The sequence below is a fragment of the Taeniopygia guttata genome, chromosome 6, assembly GCF_048771995.1.
Source record: "Taeniopygia guttata chromosome 6, bTaeGut7.mat, whole genome shotgun sequence".
NCBI lineage: Eukaryota > Metazoa > Chordata > Aves > Passeriformes > Estrildidae > Taeniopygia > Taeniopygia guttata.
Genome location: NC_133031.1, coordinates 4,578,221 through 4,598,809, shown reverse-complemented (window position 1 = coordinate 4,598,809; position 20,589 = coordinate 4,578,221). Strand labels below are relative to the sequence as shown.

At 46.0% G+C, this 20,589-nt stretch overlaps 1 protein-coding gene across 4 annotated transcripts in view; it reads right to left on the bottom strand.

Annotated features, from left to right (window-relative positions):
* Positions 1-20,589, bottom strand: part of PRKG1 (protein kinase cGMP-dependent 1) — a 371,522-nt gene that overhangs the window by 36,404 nt on the left and 314,529 nt on the right. For all 4 annotated transcript variants that reach the window (XM_030275746.4, XM_030275745.4, XM_072930863.1 and 1 more), the window contains one exon: positions 18,444-18,518. In XM_030275746.4, the coding sequence (XP_030131606.1) occupies positions 18,444-18,518 (75 nt within the window). The remainder of the gene's footprint in view (positions 1-18,443; positions 18,519-20,589) is intronic.

Sequence of the window (20,589 nt, the reverse complement as noted above, 5' to 3'; positions counted from 1 at the left end):
CTGGAAAAACAACGAGAAGTAAAGTGACAGCACTGGTCAAAGATATGAAATCACCAAAACCAGCAAACAAAAGCCCGAGGTGAAAAACTAAACAAGGAATTAAACATACTGAGGGACAAGGTAAGACCTACACTTGAAATCCTGTAGGAATGAAGTGAGGGGGAAAAAAATCCTGCATAAGCAGGTGGTGATGGTCATTCATCCACCTTTACTGCCCTCACCTCAAAAGCTAAGGAGTAAGGCTGGAAAAGGTACTGGAAAGTGATGGTGAGGAGCACAGATCTGGAGTGGATTCTGTGCTAGGGGAAAAGACAAGTGGCAGGAGATGATCAAAGTTGAAAAGGTCAGGGTGTGCCATGGAAAGCAGCTGTGCAGATTCAGGCAAGAGAAACCCACCAAGGAACGCTCCAATCTATCGACAGCAGGAAGTGCCCGAGTCCCAAAGGGCTGGAGACCAGAGGCTGCCAATTAATAAATCAATAATCACTCTTTGCTCTTCTCCCCCTTGCAGACACCTGCTGGAGGGCAGAGACAGGACCCAGCTGGATGCACTGAGGCACTCCCAGCAGATCTGCACAGAACTGGGATAAACTGGGAAACTGAAGAGCCCTTCCTTGTAGTGTCTAAGAGCATTAAAACCCAGATTTCTGTTTCTCAGCCTGCCCTGGAAGCTGTTTGTGTCTGACATGGTGAGACAGGAGCTGCTCAATCTTACAACTTGTCTTGACCAGATAAAAGGAAGTTCTTATCAGGCATTTATTTCTTTATTTAACACATGGCAGCCAGGCAGAAACAGAGTTCTTGCTGCTCTGCTGCTGTGCTGGAAGTTGCCACAGGAGAAACTCCCAAGTGGAATATTAATTGGAATATTAACTATCCTGTGCTAATTAGGAGGGGATTGGAAAAACAAGGAACCAAACAAACCACCTGAACTCCCAGGGGTTTTTTACCTCAGGTAACTCCTTGGCTGGGAAAGGGATGCAAGCTGGCTTATTTGGGGAACCCAGCCACAAAATCCTGCACATCCCAGCAGTTCAACATCATTCCTGCTTTTCTGATGGAGCACAATATCTCCTAAAACACCTCACATGCACTCAGCTGGGTTTGAAGAAGGGCTTGTGCCCAAGGAGGTGAACTTGCATGGATGAGAACTCCCCCAAAACCTCTCCAAGCCACGTTTCCTACACTGGAATCTTGCCCCAGATCTGGAAAATTTAATGGCACACAGGCACAGCAGCAGCTCTGGGGTAGGGAGCACAGAGGGGACCACAACTCTGGTACACAACACCAGGGGCAGCTCAGAGGAACTCAAAAGCAAAGAGTTTCTGCGGGTTTCCTTTGACGGCTCCCATCCCTTATCCAGCACTTTCCCATACTTCCACTGGAGGGCAGGAATATCCCACGTTTCCAAGGAGGACCCTTCAGCCCATTGCTGCATACCCTCAAACAGCCCTGGGAAGCCCAGGCATTTGGGGACGTTCTGAGCTCCTCCACTGTGGGAATCCAGGGCTTCCCTCTGGCTGCCCTGGCAGGTCTGGGACCCTGGCAGGGGTCAGGAACCCCCCTGGACAGAGCCCCCAGAGACACTGGCTGTGATCTCTGTCCATGGAAAAGAGTTTTCAATCTTACAGGATGAATTACAAGCTCTGAGTGTTTGATATAAGTAATAATTAAGTGTGGCACGGGTGCAAAAGTAAAATTTTAGGTTTCTAGATAAGGGGTCCAAAGGGGACAACATGGAAGAAATTGGGTGTGTCTTGTCCTTTTCCTCCTTCTTCATGCCCTCCATGTTTCACTGTGGTGTTGGCATTTTTCTGTTGGTTTAGGTTGGGGACACACTGTCCAACGTAGGTGACAGATATTGGCACGTTATTGTAAATATAGCACAGGTAGTTTCTGGTATTTAATGTTTGTAACATCCCACTGAGGGCAGAGCCCCACACGCTGCCCTGCAGGACAGAGCTGCGGCAGGGCAGCAGAACATGTTAGAGATAAACAGAATAAACAACCTTGAAACCAGCACAGACCAATTATGGCTTCTCCTTTGGCAGTGGGGCTGAAAGACAGAGACTTTCTACAATCTCAGAATCATCAATAACACAGATTCCGACACTCCACCCTCTAATTTGCTTTCTGTCCTGCTTTTATGGACAAACTCTGGGTTTTTTTCAAAACATCCTAATTATTTTCATCAAACAACTGCAGCATTCACAGTTTGTCTCCACAGCCATGCCTCCCCTCCCAGTGCCCCTCTACCTCCCTGCATCACCTGCAGTGCCCTCATTTCCTGACAGAATTTTTATGTCGGCAGCACAGATATACTGGAATTCCATATACCTGCATAGAGCAGGGGATTTACATCCTCACTGCTTCCTCAGGAGACAAGAAAAGTTTTTCAAATATTTCTGGCTGGAGTGTGGCAGTGCAGGAGGGCAGCAGCTCTGCAGAGGGACCAGGACAGGCTGGATCCATGGGCTGAGTTCAGCCAGTGCCAGGTCCTGCCCTGGGCTCAGCCCCGGCCCTGCAGCTCCAGGCTGGGCAGAGGGGCTGGAAAGGGCCCGTCGGGAAAGGCCCTGGGGGGCTGTGCCAGGGCCGGGCAGGAGCCCAGGGGTGCCCAGGGGGGCACGAGGCCAATGGCCCCGGGCTGTGCCAGCCATGGGGTGGCCACAGGCCAGGGCAGGTCTGTGCCCTGGGCTGGCCCTGCTGAGGGACCCCAGGGCTGTGCCCAGTTCTGGGCCCTGGAGGGGCTGGAGCGTGGCCAGGGAAGGGAAGGGAGCTGGGGAAGGGGCTGGAGCCCCAGGAGCGGCTGAGGGAGCTGGGAAGGGGCTCAGCCTGGAGAAAAGGAGGCTCAGGAGGGACCTTGTGGCTCTGCACAGCTCCTGCCAGGAGGGGACAGCCAGGGCGGGTCGGGCTCTGCTGCCAGGGAACAGGGACAGGACAAGGGGAAACGGCCTCAAGCTGTGCCAGGGGAGGCTCAGCTTGGACAGCAGCAGGAATTTCTCCATGGAAAGGGTGCTCAGGCCTTGGCAGGGGCTGCCCAGGGAGCTTTGGGGTGCCCATCCCTGGAGGTGTCCCAGGAAGGGCTGGAGGTGGCACTCAGTGCTCTGGGCACTGGGCACAGCTGGGACTCCATGAGCTGGCAGGGATTTTCCAGCCTCAGTGACCCTGGGATTCTGTGACAATCTTGCAGAGCTGACCCGGGGACCTCTGGCTTGTATTGCCTGTATCTTTCCTAGCGACAACTCTCACCAAGAGTAGAATAAAATTGATTTACTGTCTCCCACAATGGGACATATGGAGGTTCCTGAAGGGGCACACTTAAGGTTGATCTGTTCAACAGATTTTATGTGGTTTGCAATAGTTCCCTCAGAATCCTCCCCAGCAAAGGCCATTAAAAGGCACAAAGCTGCCAGGAGACAAAAGGAGGGTTTTTTCATGGAGACAGAACTGCTCTGGAGAGCAGAAGGCCACAACCTGTGACCCTGAGGCTGGGGCTGCTGCTGCTTGATGGAGTCAGAATTCAAATGAAAAAAGGTTCCTAAAAGGTTTCTGTGAACATTCAGCACTCAGAGCAGCAGAAGAGAAACAGAGTAAACACGAACTGACTGCAGAAGGACCTTGGAAAGGCCTGGCAGAAGCACCTCAGTGCTTTTCCAATAAAGATGAAATCAAACAGAGATAGAAAAAAACAACCCAAACTTCTAATGCCAAAACCAGACTCTGGGATGACGATTCCCCTCAAGACCACCCCAGGAAAGCATTATGTTCATGCTGATGGGCTAGAAGAAGGATGGAATGCCAGGGATCTCCAGGAAAGCAGTAGGAAAACAGTCTGGCTTTATACAAACTGCAGCACCACAGGAGTCGTGGCTGAGCAAGCTGGGACTCTCCAGCCTGAAAATTGCCCACAATTCAGCATTTTCAAGACATATTTAGTAAAGGGAGACATCATTTCACTAAAACCCAGGGTTTTTTGGACTATCTGAGTGTTTAGTATCTGGGATCATGCTGAACACGCCCTGCTCTTGGAACTCTTCTCCACATTTAAGTACCTGAATTTTCCATCCTAATTCTATGCTATAAAGACCCAGTGTTAGCTCCTTACAGGGGAAATAATTCTGCAGGTGAAGCTCTTCCCACTTGGGCTCCTTCTCTGCCAGTTGTTCCCAGAGGATGGGAGAGAGCAGGAGGGTGTCAGACCTGGATTTTTATGAATTCTGGTTAATTCACATCCTCTCGTCAGATGTGGAAAATGAAGATACACTGGAGATTTACCCCGGGACAGATCACCTACGGGATGTCTAGGATCAGGTCAAAGGCCTATTTTTCTCCTCAGGAGAACAGGAAACATGTGAAGAAGCAGAGCAAGCGTGTGGTGATATTCCCTGGAATATTCTGGCAGCCTCTGGAGGCTTGGTGGGTTCACAGGAGCTCCTGGAAAGGTGTCACAAGAAGGAGCAGAATGTTGCACAGCAAACCCACCCTCCTTGGGCTTTTCCATCAGGAATCCCAGCCCTCCCAAGGGAATGATCCCTTTGTGTGAGCATTCCAGACAAAACCCAGATCACAGCAAGGATTTGAGCTGTCAGAGCAAGTCCAGAGGGGGCACCAGGATGATCAGAGGGACACAGCAGCTCTGCTGGAGGAAAGGCTGGGAGAGCTGGGATTGTTCAGCCTGGAGAGAAGTTCTAATTGTGGCTTTCCAGTGCCTGAAGGGATTCCCCAAGAAAGATGGAGAGAGATTCTTTATAAAGGCCTTCACTTCTCCAGTGGTCAATCTACACAAAACCTTTCCAAAAGCCCATTTCTCTTTCTAAAGGGGATGATCTCTTCCATTACAAGTAGGTTTTACTCTCAGCATCTTTAGTAAGCACCTAAACTCTACCTGCTGCTCACTGAGAGGATGAGAGACCCAGAAACATTTATTTTTTAATGTAATAAAACAATCCTTAACCAAGGGGTAAACAGTGGTTCCTGGAGTTGAACTATACAGCCAAATATGTGGTTTCTGATAAAGATCATCTTCCTGCACTTCCCCTCTGCTAATGGCTCTGCTGTCACTTGAAACTCCCAGGAGAGCCTTAATGCCTTCTTCCTTTCCTGGAATTAGCAGTGGAGGTTTCAGATGAGCTTCCCTTTGACTGAAAATGAATCAGGGGAGGCCTGAACTCAGCTCTGTGCCAAACAAACATAATTCTGTGAGATTTTCCTGTCAGGCACCTCAGCCTGATTAACACCAGGCAAAGCAGGGGGGGCAGAGCTGCTTTGTAAGCTGTACATGGAGATTAGGAATGTCTGCATCCCTCAGGACTAAATCAAAACTGGCTTTTTAAGTAGGTGCCAATGTTTTAGCTTATTAAGGCACAAAACATGTGGTTCTCTGTTTATTTTTAAGCAGAGAGGGGTTTGAGGCTTTCTATGTGAGCTGCTTTTGACAGCAGCTGTGGTATTTCTAAAGCTGCCAGGGCTCCAAACCCCTCCCCTGGATTCGGAGATGGGAGGATGAGCCTATTTCAGACCAAGGGTTGTGAAAAAAGGCCGTTCTCCTGGAGCCTCCAACATCAGAGGCTCTGCTGCTCTTGAGCTAGTGACTCTGCTGAAATCCCAGAATCATGGAATAGTTTGGAAGACACTTTAGAGCCCGTCCAGTGCCACCCCTGCCATGGCAGGGACACTTTCCATTATTCCAGGTTGCTCCAAGCCCTGTCCAACCTGGCCTTGGACACTTCCAGGGATCCAGGGGCAGCCACAGCTGCTCTGGGCCAGCTGTTTCAAAAGTCTTTTTGTTGTTTATATCCTCACCAAATCTGCTGGATTTTAAACACAGACCCCTTGGAAGATGTAAAATTCATCTTCACCTTGTTGACACTCTGTATTCAGAGCATTGCACCCACATCCTTCCAAGTCAGGTTGAAGTGCAAACACAGAATCATTTATGTTGGAAAAGACTTGTCAGATCATCGAGCCCAAGCCTCAGTCCAGCATCTTATCCAGAAATTCACATCATGGTGCTGCAAGGAATGTCCTTAAGGGGACTTTCCTAATTATTTCCTGCTCATTATTTCAGCTCATCTGCATCCACCACTGAGAGAAGCAGCAGACCCTGAAGGATCCCCTGGAATGGGTGACCTGGAGGGTGTTTCTCATGTGCAGAATGGTACGTGAATCACATTTCCACCTTATCATATGTAATTAATTACATCAAAAAGAGAGGGCTTTGATAACATTTTCAGTTGCACTGGAGCACCCTGCACTAAAACAGCCATAAAGGCAAGCACTACAACCTGTTATCTCCTCCTCAATCCCAGCTTTTCAGCATCACACCTGGATTTTCCAAGTAGAAAAGCATAACTGAGAAGTTTCAGCAAGGAGGGACTCGGGGATTATCAACTCTCCTGCCTTGATTGCTCCCTTCCCAGTTTATTTGGAATTAAGTTGAGTGTTTGTGCCTGCCAATTCAAAGGAGAAACAGAGCTATGTTTTCCAAGACTTCTCCTCATCTCTTTATTCCCCACTGCTGTAGCAGCCCAGGTTCCCATAGAAACTGAGAGTAAAGAGCAGAAGTGTAAAACACAAATGAACAGGTCCAAGCTGCCAATGTTGTGTTTTATTAGACAAATAAATATCACTAATGGGCACTGGGCTTCTCTAAGGGCAGAGCCAGATAAGGCTGCACCTTATCAAATAAAGAGATGGCACACAAATGATAATACCCACAGTCACTGGGAAGAGGTCGATCCCACTTCTGGAAACTGAGCTGTTTTCTGCATTATTCAGTTTTAGAGGCAGCAAAACCCCAGCTCCTCATGTGCAGGTCTGATCCTGACTCCCCCAATCACCCCAGTTTGAAGAAGTTGATCCCACTTGCTGAAGTTGAGCTGTTTTCTGGATTACTCAGTTTTGGAGGCAGCAAAACCTCAGCTCCTCATTCACAAGTCTGATCCTGACTCCCCCAAATCACCCCAAGTCTCTCTGGATTCTCATCCCTCAACACTGGATCTCTACAATGTGGGAATGGGGCAACAAGCACTAATTTAGGACCTTCTCAGGTGAAGTTCCTAATTTTAAATTAGTATTATTAGTATTGGCACCAGGATTAAAGTTCTCTGTAGAAAGAACTGTAAAAATGGGTTTCTGAGGAAAGAGCAGGCTGGATGGTTTTGGATGTATCTTGAAAGTGATCCTGGTTAATTTTATTTTTTAACAGTGAAAGGTTTTTGGTTTTTTTTAAATTGAAGGACTTCAGGAAAATTATCAAGTTGATTAAAAATTTTCACTTTGAAATTATCAATTTGAGTCCAACAAGGCAGCAGGATTTTTCCCACTCCTGTGACTATAATCTATTCCAAGCCCTGCAGAGTTTTTAGAAGGCCATAATAAAATATAATTGAGTCTTTTTTTTTTTTTTTTTTTTTCTAGAGACAATTGCAATATGCCATTTACAAATATACCAGGAATGTTTATCCTTGGGCACCCCTGTTGTGCCTTCTCCAACAGGGTGGCCCAGATCAGCCTCTCCTGAGCCCCTGCAGCAGAAGGAGTGATGCCCTCTGCTAGAAATGTTCTTTTTCTAAGCAATTCCATCCACTAAAACTTGGGTAAAATGAGGAAAACTTTCAAAGAGCTGAGGTGCTTGCAATTATTTCAATTTCCAAGCCAGGCTGTGCCATCCAACACTGGAGCAGCTCCTGCTGAGTTTTTGAGCAACGCAGCCCCCGGCACCCCCCAAGCTCAGCTCCCTTATGCTCAGCTCCTCTGTTTAATGGCACAGGAGATGCTGCAGGTCAAACAAATATTTGAATTTCTTTCCCCCAGCCGTGTTTAAAGCAATGTTGCAAAATGCTTGAAGCCATGCAGAGATTCACATAAAAGGACAGTTGAGTCGAGACTCCCACCTCAAACCAACCCACCAGGAAAGGGAAGGTACAGCTTTACTTGTTCCCAACCTTTACAGCTCCCCTGGCTCTCCTGAGAAGTCTGAGTGGTTTCTCCATTTCCAGGGAGCTGTCCTGGATAACGAGGCACTGACAAAAACCTGCCTGCCTGAGAAACAATGGAGAGGTTGAAACACAAATAGAATCAGGAGGAAATATTCTTCTTTTTGCTGCTGCATTTCCCAAACTAAGTAAAAGAAAGTTCAAATGACCTGAGTTTTAGCTGGTTGCAAGAAAAAAAAAAACAAACCAGCTAGAACCAACTAAAACCAGCTAAATATAATTTATTTAATTTATTTATTTAATATTCATATTTAATATGAGTCTATTTAATTTTCAGGGGACTTTGGGAAGTGCTGAGTGTGCTCAGTGACCAGTGCAAGGCTCATGCCTGCAGGACTTTACCCTTTGCAACCATAAAATATGAGAGCAAATCCTTTTTGCTTTAAATGTCAGCTTCAATACTTAGCAAGGGCACGTGTGAGCAGCAGGGAGCAAAAGCCTTGGAGCAGCATTTTCTCCTGGATCTGCTGTTTTCCAAGAAGGAGGTCACGTCCTCACTAAGCACTTGCTCAACTCTTAAATATTTTCATGTCTGAATCTGACCCAGATGCAAAATATGACAACTCAGCTCCTGCATCCTTGTTAAAACAGCTGATTTGGAGCAGTGGGGTTGGTCAAACAGCTTTTAAAGCTGAACTGCAGGCACTCACTCCCTGAGAGTAGGAAATAACTGGGAAGCTGAAAGTGGGGGAATTTAAGGGCACAGCTGATGTTTCAAAGCAGCCAAGTGGAGGATTTTTATTTTGTGCCATGCCAGCATCTGCAGGGACTCCCTGGCAATTTCCCTGTGTGTTCCAATAGTCCCAGCCCTGGCCTGGGCTGCTGCCAGCCCTGCTCCCATTTTGGACTCCTCAAAGATTTCCAAGCCATGGGAATTCCATGCTGCCCTCTAAGAGGAATGAGATCACTCCTGCACAGGAGCAGCCCCCAAAGGGCTGCAGGAATAATGATCCGTGTGTGAGGAATGCACCTTGCTGAGGAAGCATCCTGGGATGGAAATGCATTCGGGTCTGAGATTTAATGTGAGACTAGTGTTGTAATAAGTTAGCCAAGACTCCATTATCTTCATGAAGGAAAAGCCAAATCGTTACTGTGTAGGTGATATTTTATAGGATTATCAGAAGGCTCTGTGTCAAATCTTGTTTGTTGATAATACATTTACACTTAGTTCAATGGTCAGCACATGGTATTTTGCATATCTATCAAACTTCTGTATTTTTAGTTAGTTTACATATTTTCTCTACTGATTCCCATGAGACAGATCTTATTGTTTATACAGGTGCATTTATTTTTCACCCTAGGAATAGATTATTGTGTTAAACAAGCTCTCACTCCCAAGATTGTTTTTACACTTGCAAAGTACTTGGCTGCACTAGAAGAAGTGACAGGCCAGCTATTAATTTAGCAGAGCAAGGCTTAATTTTATGAGGTTTTTCTTTTATCATTTCTCTACCTGTCTGTGACAGACTCAGATCAGGACCTGGAGCTCTTAAGGGGTTGGGGGATGTATGGCACACTTGTTTAACACAGATCATCAACAGCTGAGCAGATTCTATTGCACACTTTGATGTTCATGGCATCACTCTAATCCCTCGCTCTGTGACCAATAAATGATGTTATTTGATGTTTTCTACAGAGCAACCCAACAATTGTACAGGAAATGACAGGAAACAAAGAGACAGCAAAGACAGGGCTCAAGCACATCTCCCTGTGATGCTTTGCTGAGCAGACAGAGCCAGGAACACCTCGCTGCCATCACTAAAATGAATTTTAAATACAGCCATGAATGAGGGCCTTTTCACTCGCATCAGAAATTTAATAACAAAAGCCCCATTAAAAACCTCCAGGCAATTTTACATTAATGCCCAACATAATGGGCCAGATCAGGCTTTCATCTCCTCTTTCAAGGTTTACAGGCACTGAGCTATCACACATGTTCACAATGTCATTTTATCTATATTTCTGATGTTTCATCTTGTTATACCTCTGCAGAACTGTGGGATCAGTTAAATCATGACAACTTTCCTTTTTTTTTTTTTTTTTTACATTTTTCTCATATGATTAAAAAAATTAGAGCTCAGCACCTCTGAAATAATTTCATGGAGCATTCAAGTGAAGCACTGGAAAAACGGAGCAAATGCAACTGAGGGCAAATCAATGTGAGTGGAGCAGAGCACAGCCAGGAAATCCAAGTGCACTGTCCAGTGTGGGGTTTGGGATGCCCTAAATCTGGTCCTAGGCCAGGCTGGATGGACTTGGAGCAACCTGGGATTAGTGGAAGGTGTCCCAGCCCATGGAATGGGATGGGCTTTAAGGTCCCTTCCAACCTAAACCATTCTGCATTCCAAGTGCTACAAACAAGCACATGAGAAAAATAATAATAAAAATAATAATCATCATAATACATGGTGGCAGTTTCTTAGGATCCATAAATAATTTTGGAAACACCAGAATTTTTTTTAAAATAAACCTCGATTACTCAGTGTTATGGCACCAAAATGTGCTGTAACGGGAGGCTGGCACCTTCCTGGGGATCCCTAAGACAGGAGCATCACATCCTGTGTGTCCCACAGCTGGGAGCAGGAAAGGCAGAGACCTGTCCTAGAATCCCTTCCTAGAATCCCAGAATGGTTTGGAATGGAATGGATATTAAGGATCAGCCAATGCCACCACTGCCATGAGCAGGGACACCTTCCACTGTCTCACATTTCTCGAACCTGGCCTTGGGCACTGCCAGGGGTCCAGGGGCAGCCACAGCTGCTCTGAGCACCCTGTGCCAGGGCCTGCCCACCCTGCCAGGGAACAATTCCTAATTCCCAATATCCCATCCAGCCCTGCCCTCTGGCACTGGGAGCCATTCCCTGTGTCCTGTGCCTCCATCCTCTGTCCCCAGTCCCTCTCCAGCTCTCCTGGAGGCATTGGAAGGGGCTCCCCAGGTAAGGATGAGATGAGGGTAGAAATCCTGAGTGGAATAGGGACTACATTTAGACTGGAAGCTACGTGTGGAAAGCAATTTGAGCCCTCAGGAAAAGTGATTGTTTTCTACAGGGAAAAAGAAAAAGGGTTTGTTTTGGTGGCTCAGCTGCAGGTGAGATGGAGGAGTCGGCAGCAGCTTTGGAGTTAAGGCTGCACTGGGTTTTCACTTAAAGTGGGATTAAATTCTTCCATTACACAGTTGGGTGATTGAATTTTATCCTCCAGTGTGACACAGTTTCTGTCCTGGGGTCAGCTGAATTTGCTGGGCAGTTTTTGGGTACCATGTTCACCGATGTCTGCAGGGAGCACAATCAATATTCACTCCTTTAGAAACAGGAACCTTCACCCTCTACTCCTTCCCCTCTTACTACAGCTAAAACAAGCAGCATTCCCAATCCTTGGAGCTACTCCCATCAATCCTACCCTGGGAAGTTTTTTGGTGAAGGGGAAGAAAATTCTTTATCTGGCAATGCCTTTGCCAAGACAATTTGACAGCAGGGAGACAACGCTGTCCCACCTCCTGCCCCGTGCTTCCCTCTGCATCCCAAATCTTTTCCTGCCTGGCCTTCCCTGGGTGCCAGCACCAGCAACATTCCTGCCCTTCATCTCTCACTGGCTCTACACCTCCTTTTTTCCTTTCCCTTACAAACTCCTGGATATAAAAGTGAGGTCTGAGCTCGTAGGAGCTGCTGAGGTACAGCCAAGCAGAACTGGACTAGCAGGGAACTGCAGCTCTGGGAAAGGCACAAATGATCTCACACCTGTTTCCAGCAGTTCCAAAATCACTGGCTCCCTGTAGCAGCAGCATCTCTCAGTTTTATTTGTATTACATTTTGTTCAAGTGCCTCCCTGTTATTTAAGTTGGCAGATAACAGCGGGACAGAAATAGCCCAACTTTCAGTGGTGTAATCCTTAAAGCTGTTTAGATAAATCCTCAGGACAGCTCCAAAATGTGCTGGACAACCAACTTACACCACCAGGGGTCCACAGAAATGTTTTAATGCTGCCTTTGCCTCGATTCTCCACCAGTTGGCCAAGGTTTCTGGTTAAAGCACCGAGCCAGTGCCACACAGAGCCCCAGGCTCTGGGATTAGCAGAGTACTCCCAGCAGCTCCTGAGAGAAGGATTCCATCCACGCCACAGGAATGGCTGATCTTCCCAAGGTCCTGACCATCAAGTGCTCCCACCATGTGCAGCTGGAATGGCCACGCACACGGAGGCATCCACGTGGCATTTTTGCTCCCTCTGGAATTTGTTATCCTAGGGATGATTTCTGCTGCAGTTTTGCTTCCTCAGCACAGCCCTAATTCCATAATACAAAGAGGACAGCCCCAGTTCCATAAACAAATGTTGGAAGAGCAGCCCCCTTCAGAGGGCCTGACTTTTCCACACCAAGGTTTCCATCTGACGTGCCCCAGCCCATTATCACATCCAAAGGTCCGCTGGGCAAGGGGAGAGCACAGAGATTATTACCTAAATAAAACAACCTGGCTTTTAAAGGTCATGCCACATAGCCCTGGTGGGTGACAGAGCATTCCCAGGGCTCTTTCTCCAGAGGGAAGCAGCCACCAAGTCTGTCTGGTGTGGTCTCTGCGTGAATAATTCAAGTCTGCAAACACACAGCAAGTCCCCCTCAATAAACAAAGTCACATTTAGCATTTACCTTCACTTAGGGACATCACCCTCTGTGGTCTCTTGCTGGGCTCTCACATTTTCAAATGATTTCTGAGGTGTTTCCTAATTCCATCCCTATTTATTACAGCAATCAGGAAAATCTGATAGAGCTGGATACAAACTACCAGTGGCTTCAGAATGGAATGACAAATTATTTAAGGCTGAACGCTGGGAAAAGCAAAACTCTCCAGCAGGAAGAGAAAAAGCTCTTCCCTATTAGAGGCCAAATAATGCCACCTAAAATCTCACTTTTTCTGAATATTAAATGTTCCACTCACACAAACTGAACAGGTATCAATGATCACTTATTGCTTCTACACAGCCCTCACCAGAGAGGAGAAGGGTTTTAATTATTTACACACCTTAAAAGAAATTACTGCAACCTCTGCTTTTTATAGCCCTGAGAAGCTTTTTGTCAGCTTTTTGCACATCCCACGGGATTTCTGCCCAGTCTGGCACCACGGATAGCCGAGGCAAAAGCTGCTTCCCAGATGGTCCCTAATTCAGGGAACAAGGGACACAGAGGGGGATGGAGCCCCTCAGCACAGCTCCCTGATGCTGCAAAGCCAGCAAATGCTGTCTCTTGGAGTAAAAATGATATTTCATGCCTTGGTGAATTATTTCAAGCCGAAGTTTTCCAGCCCAGCACCAAGTCAGATCCTCACTAAATCATCCTCTTTAACTGGCAGCTCCCATTTTGGAACCCTAACTCTGCCCATTTCCCTTCTGGCAGGGGTTAAAATCTATCTCAGCTTATTTCTAAACAAAATAAAACCATCATTCCCTAATGCCCAGGGCTGTTTTAGCCACACAACACCAGAGCTGGCTGGATGTCCAACCCAGCAGTTTGGACATGGCCCTGCAGAGGCAGCATCTGCAGGCAAAGCTTTCCCAAGGTTTTCCATCACACCAAAACAGGAGTTTCCATGAGGATAAGCTGGTTTCTGCTCCTTTTTATGGAGCTGAAGGGCCAATCCAGCCTCAGTGGGTTTCCTCATCCTCAGTGGATCAAGACTGTGACCATCACTTTGACCCACAGATACCAAAGTTGCAACAACCAAGTCTCATTTCTGGATGGTGGGATCTTTCCTCTACTCTCTCTCCTCTTAAGCTTTATTTCTTTTCCTTTCTTTTCCTCAGATATCTTTGTACTTCTATACTGTTTCATTTCCATAGGTATATAAAATGGAAAAATATTCATAACCAGCCTCTGCAGCAAAATTAAGTCAATTAACTCCTGAGATGCTTTTTTATGAATAAATGGAGTGAGAGAGGGGGTGTAAGGTAAAAAAAAAGGACATCTCATGGACTGGAAAAGGGGACTAGAAAAGGGGAGTGAAACAAAAGGTTTGAATAGAATCATTCAGGTTGGAAAAGAGCTCTCAGGCCTTTGAGTCCAGCTGTAAATGAAGCTCTTCATTAAAACAGCACCAGACAGATGAAGGGCTCTGGGGCTGCAAGGACACAGAAAGACATCTAAATAAAGGTCCCTGTGCCCTCAAGCCCTGGGAATAGCAGCCAATTTTGGCTGTGAGTATCCAGACATTCCCCCAGGGCTGCAACACAGCTGGACTAGGAAACAAAACAAGGGAAAAGTGCAGTCAGAACAGCTTCTACCTGCAGAGGCTTGGAGCAACAGCATGAAGGCACCAGAGTCATGCAAGAGCATGAAGGCTGATGCCTTAAGCCTTGGCTTTCCTATTTTTCAGATTCTGTGCAGCTTTAGTGTGTAATTCTGAGCTTCACATTAAGTGTTAGCAAGTTCTCTTCACAGGGTAGGGAGACAGACCAATGCTTTTCTAACTTGAGACCAAGGACAACTGATATAAGCTCCAGGCCAAAAAGTATAAACAATGGTGAAGAGAGAAACACAAGCAGGATGGGACTGCCTGGGCTAAAGCTGGAATTGAACAATGAACTCCAATGTGCAAATGGAGCAGAACTGATCCCAGTGAGAGCCCCGTGAGCGCTCGTGAGTTTTGTGACCATTTTGGTTCATCTTGGGTGCAGCCCTGGCTGGGCTCTTGTGCTGCCCAAGGTGGATCCATTGAGGAGATCCTTTTAATAAATCCCTGCTTTATTCTTTAGCTCTGTCTGGCTCTGTTCTAGGCCAGCCTTCACCAGGCATCAAGGCTTCAGCTGGGGATTAATCCCAAGCCCTGCTGCCCCAGGCCATGGGCACTGGGAGCCAGCTGGGAATGTGATGGGAGCACTGGGACAGAGCCTCTGGGGGCTGTGAGCTGCCAGGTACAGTCAGGCAGCTGCCAGCTGTCCCAGCTGGGTGGCAAGGGACACCTCAGTGGGGTGGCTGTGCCACAGCCCTGCTGTGGAAAGGTGGCACCACCTAGAGAGGAGCCTCTCCAAATCTTGGTAAGAGTTCAATAATTGCACAGGATCAACGCCAGGAGCTCCTGGCTTGGGATGAGCCCAGAAGGAGGGATTGGTGTGCCTGCAGCAAAGGAGGTCACTGAACCTCGCCCCACTTGGCACCACCAGCTGCAGCAGAAGCCACCCTCCTGTGTCCTCCTGGATTTATGGAAGCTGCTGGAGTGGCTCCATTTGAAACCAACCTACACTGAGATAATCCTGATGATTTGGGTATCTCCTTCATGCCCTAAATGCCACCGTGGCTGGGCCTGGCACTGGGACATGAGTGCTGCTCTTCTGGACTCCCCTTTCCTCAGAGCATGAAGCAAATTTTCCTCTCTCCTTCCCTTTTAAGGAGGAAACTATAATATCAATTAGTTAATTAATTCATTAAGTCATTTGAATACATTCAAGGAGTAGAATATTATAATTCATATTATAGTCTGTGTAATGCTATAATTAAAATTATAGCCTACAATTAAAATCTTAGTCTCACAGATGACGTGTCTGCAATTGCTGATTTAAGAGAAGGAACACAAAGGATGGACATTAAAGGGAACTGCCAACCCCCAGCTGACAAAAAGCAGGAAAATGCCTCTAAAATAAGAATAGACTCAATAAATAGCTCAGCTCCTCCAGGCCTGGAGGACAGATTGACACATGGAAAGATCTTACAAGCCTGTAACTTCTGCCTAACATCCTCTTAGCCATGCCCTGAGCTCTGTGACTCCAGGGATGTGCTCCAGCATGGAAATGGGAAAAAAACCCCAGTGCCACTAATTCTGTAGGCATTTACAGTCCTAAAATGGTTTGGGTTCAAAGAGACCCCAAAGCCCATCTGGTTCCAACCCCTTCCACCTCCCATGAGACCAAATCCTGCCCAAGCCGGCCTTGGTCATCCTGATCCACTTGATGCATCCCAAGGCCTTTTCCCAGCTGGCAATGAGCTCTGAAAAGGAGATGTGAGCTAAAAAAAGACGAGCAAAAACATTCCATGGGATTTGCGTAAAGCCTCACAAACCTGCCCACGTTTTATGTTCCGAGTTCTTCCCTATCACAAACCTCCCCTCGGAAAAAATAGGCCTTTCAAGGACAATTAGCTGGAGCTAATTAACTGCTGCTTGGAAAGGAATCCAGGTTAAACTTGCTGCCAAGGAGACTTTTCTCCCAAAGAGTTTCGCCTCGCCAGGTAACTCTGGAACACCAAAACTTTCTGGAAGGGCTCACAATTCTTCTGGGGTCTCTCCCCAAGGAACTTTACCATTTTTCCCTCCTCCATCCATCTTTCTGCTGGTTTTCAAGGAGCCCAGCAAACAGGAATGTGGAATTTGACTGCTAAATACTCTATTTTTCAATAGGGCATTTCTTTTTTTGGATGTTTTTCCAGGCAGACAACACTGATCCCTCCTGCTCTGTCCAAGGCAAAATGTCAAGATGTGACAATAATGTCACTGTCACTCCCACTCTGCAGTGACAGGGCTCCAGCATGGGCCTCTGACTTTGAAGATAAAAAAGTTGCTATCAAAATTAATTGGTTCAGCCTTTTAGGGAACAATTCCTCCATCAGCATGGCACTGCCCTTCCATTGGGATGAAACACTTGGCATTAGAAGGAAAGGACTGGAGAATATAAAAAGCTCAAAAATGTGAAGGTCAAAACAGTGGCTCCCAAAACCAAGAGTTTCTTCCAAAGAGATTCCAAATCACAGCTTCCCCCACATTGTACAGCAGATCCTAAAATTCCCTGAAATATCCTCAAAATCTCCTCAATCTGCATCCCCAACATTCCTGGGATATTAAATACTCAAGAATAGAGCTTAAAATTATAGATGTGGGGAGGGCACATTTTTCTTGGTGCTAATGGGTTGTGGTGGCACCTTCAAAAACCTCTTGTGACCATATTGTTTATGATCCAACCCAAAAATTCCCCAATTTTACTCCCAATGTTTTCTTCCCTTCTGCTCCAATGGAAATCAACATAACCCAAATAGGAACACTCAAAAATTAATATAAAACAATAACTGAATGACCCTGGGATATTTGGAATCATCTATCTGAAGTATTCCACGCCCCAAACCCCTTTTTTGGGGGATGATAAAGGAAGTTGATATTCTCTCACCTTTTTAATTGGGTCAACAAGAATTTAGGGAATTTAATCTTTTGAAGAAGGAAACTTACATTTCATCTGAGGCAGGGAAATATTATTCCAATCAAAAATGCAACCCTTTTAATACCTTAAAATTAATTAAATATAATATTTCAAGTATCACTCAAGCATAAGAAAAGAGAAACCTGTGGGTATATTGCAGATTGACAAGTTTTGCTTATGAACTGAAGACTTTTGAGATGGATCTTAGTTTCTGAAACAGACCAAGAGTTATTTTTAATCAATACTTAATTGGGAATTCTCCCTTTCCCTCCACAGAGGTGCCCAATACCTTCAGCAGACACCATTCCAACACCTGTGGTTTAATGAGAAGTTTCTATGTATAACTCAATTGGAATCTGCAATTTAGACAGTCATTTGGAGCATCTGACTTTGAGAAAACAATTTCTCCCTTCTTTAATGTGCTATGAAAAAAATCCCCATAAAAGCAAAATACTTGAGAGGGAGGAAAAGTAAAGAAATTTTGTATAGAGCAAATTTAATTTTCTTTTCAACAGCCTCTGCCTTTGAATTATGTTTGGTTGATATTGAGCATCTCCTAAAGCAGAACAGGATCCTCTTGAAAAGCTTTATTCATTGGGATAGAATCAGAGCTCAAAGATTACAGATTAAAAGCAAATTGCAGCTCAAGAATTAATAAAAAGAGGGGGGTTAAAAAATATTTTAATCTAATACTCTACAGCTCCCTTCTGAAAGGAATGAATATTTATTGTGGACTTCAGATAAATATACTGTTTCACATCAAGGCAGCTCTAGTTTTTATCCTCAAATGACAAATTCCACTGCCCATCCTTTGTCTCAGAACATGTTTGACTTTGGGAAGTATCTGAGAAAGGTCAGAGCTCTCTAAAGAAATGAAATGTCTTCAACAACTCCCTCAACAATAATTCCCTCAAGTGCAATTCCAAGATCTGGAGTTTCTCACCTCACAATATTCTTCACTGGAGTTTCTCACCTCACAATACATTTCTCATCTTAATATTTCAAGAGGATTTCTGGAAGAGCCATTGGATTAAAATATTGTGATTGAGCAGGACCCTGGGACCACCTGGCTTTGGGCACTGACCAGAGGACACCCATCTCCATATTCATGAGGAGAACCAGGGAGACACGAGGAGGAAAATTCCTCCATCCAGAGGAGGAATCTCTTCTTTTTGAGCTGTTTGGTATTATTGCATGGAGAACAAGGAGGGTTTTTTTTGGGAATTCCAGTGGTGCACCATCAACAAACACAAGTTTGGGACATTGATGCTCAGCACTTACTTTGCTTTTGCTTCTGCATCCTCATAGGCTTTGTTGGAGACGTCGTCCAGGCCCCCGATCAGGTGCTTGAAGGAGCTGTAAAGACAAAAGGACACTTAGAGAGGAAAATCACAGAAACACCAATGTTGGAAAATACCCTGAAGATCATCCAGTCCACCAGCACTGCCAGGTCCACCACTGAACCTGAAGAGATCCCACCTGGGAGTCAAGAAATCCAGTGTAGCTTTTTGGCACCAGTCGGGGCTGGATCTCAATGCCAGTGACCGACCAGACCCAGGACTCAGAAATGTTGGAGATACAGAAAACCAATGCCAAGAGGATCCAGAATTATTTATCCAGACCACGGAAATGGCTGCTGAAGGTTTTCACCCTCCAGTAGAAGTTTCAGAGTAAATGTGGTTGGTGGGGGCACCTCAACATCCCTGTCCTCCAGCCAGGAGCCCTGTAAATCCCTCTGCTTCCAGTGTGAAATTTTCACTTCTGGATCCCACCTTTCTCATCTTTAGAGAAAAAGCATCCAAAAACACATCAAAGGGGGTTCAAATTGAAAGAGAGGGAATTCAGGTTGGATATTGGGAAGGAATCATTCCCTGGGAGGGTGGCCCAGGGTGCCCAGAGCAGCTGTGGCTGCCCCTGGATCCCTGGCAGTGCCCAAGGCCAGGCTGGACAGGGCTTGGAGCAGCCTGGGACAGTGGAAGGTGTCCCTGCCCATGGCAGGGAGTGGCACTGGATGATCCTTAATACCCCTTCCATCCCAAACCATTCTGAGATTCCATGAAAAACTAGAAATTAATAACTCAAATCAGTGAATGCCTTGAAAGAAAAATGTTGCAGGTGAAAAGCTACTTTCTACTATCCAATTCCAGTATTCCCAGTGGGTCTGTCACATGCAGGTTTTCTCTTTTTCAAGGAAGAAGAATTTGAAAAGATGAACTGCTGCAAACCAGAGTCTCTTGACTGATCTCTGCCTTAATGTCACAGCCTCACGAATTAAAATCCTGCAATTCTTCTGTGCTCCTGACACTCCTGAGGCACAAAACAGAGCTGAAGAAAAGGAATTGCTCTAAGTTGACAAAAAATTGAACTGAAACATTGGAAAAAAAAGAAAGAAAAAACCCTAAAATCCCCATTGAGGGCCACATTTCTGACATAAGGAATAAGAAGGGGATGTTTAATATGGCCCTTTCTCAAGGAGGATTTGTAGGATTAAAAAGAATGAGTGACACTGAGCAGGTGAGGATAATCCAGGGCAGCTGGGGAAATGCAAGGTCCTGCAAGGCACGGGGTGAGCCGGGGAGACTCCCGTGTTCCTGGGATGGGAATGATGGGATTCTGGGTGGCTCAGACACACTGACACTCCTGAGAGGAGATGCCTGACCCTATGGAATGTACCCATGGATGTGTGGAGATAGCACTTCCAGCAGAACCAAGGGAGGCACAATTATCCTGTTGGAAAAAAACGGATTTTCCCCATCACTGTGGGGCAGGAGGTGACACGTGGGAGAGGTGGTTTGGATTTGGAGCTGCTGGAAGGGCTTTTCCAGAGGAATTCTCCTCCCTGGGGCTATTCCAGAGCTGTGTGCACATAACCCTGTCCCTGCTGGAGCAGGGAGGTGGCACCAGGTGCCCACTGTGGGCCCTTCCAAACTGACCCATCCTGGGATTCTCTGCTGGGAATTACAGCTCAGGAAATGCCCTCTGCCCACACCAATTTCCCCAGTCTTCCACTTAATTCATTATATTTCAAATAATACAATCAAGGAAATAATTTATGCAAGCAAATTAATTAATTCATGAACCCCTTTGCTCTCACATAAACTCGTGTTAGTGGTTTTTACCCAGTCTGGTAATTTTTAATATTTTTAATATTAGGACATGCTAATAATGGGAGTAACGTTTCAACCCCAAATTCCTTGCTCAGGAGTGAAGACAGGAACAACTCAGCTCCTTCAGCTGAGTTAAAGTTTCAAGTTTTATCTTCCTGATGCTGGGAATGTGCCACAGGATGAAGCCAAACCTTGCAAGGTGACAGTGAGAGCAAAACAGGATTGGGGTGTTAATGCCTAATTGCACCTCAAACAGGTATTTAGGCAATTAATTGACACAGTAACACCATCCTGGAAAGTGCCTTAATTGTGCTTTAGGC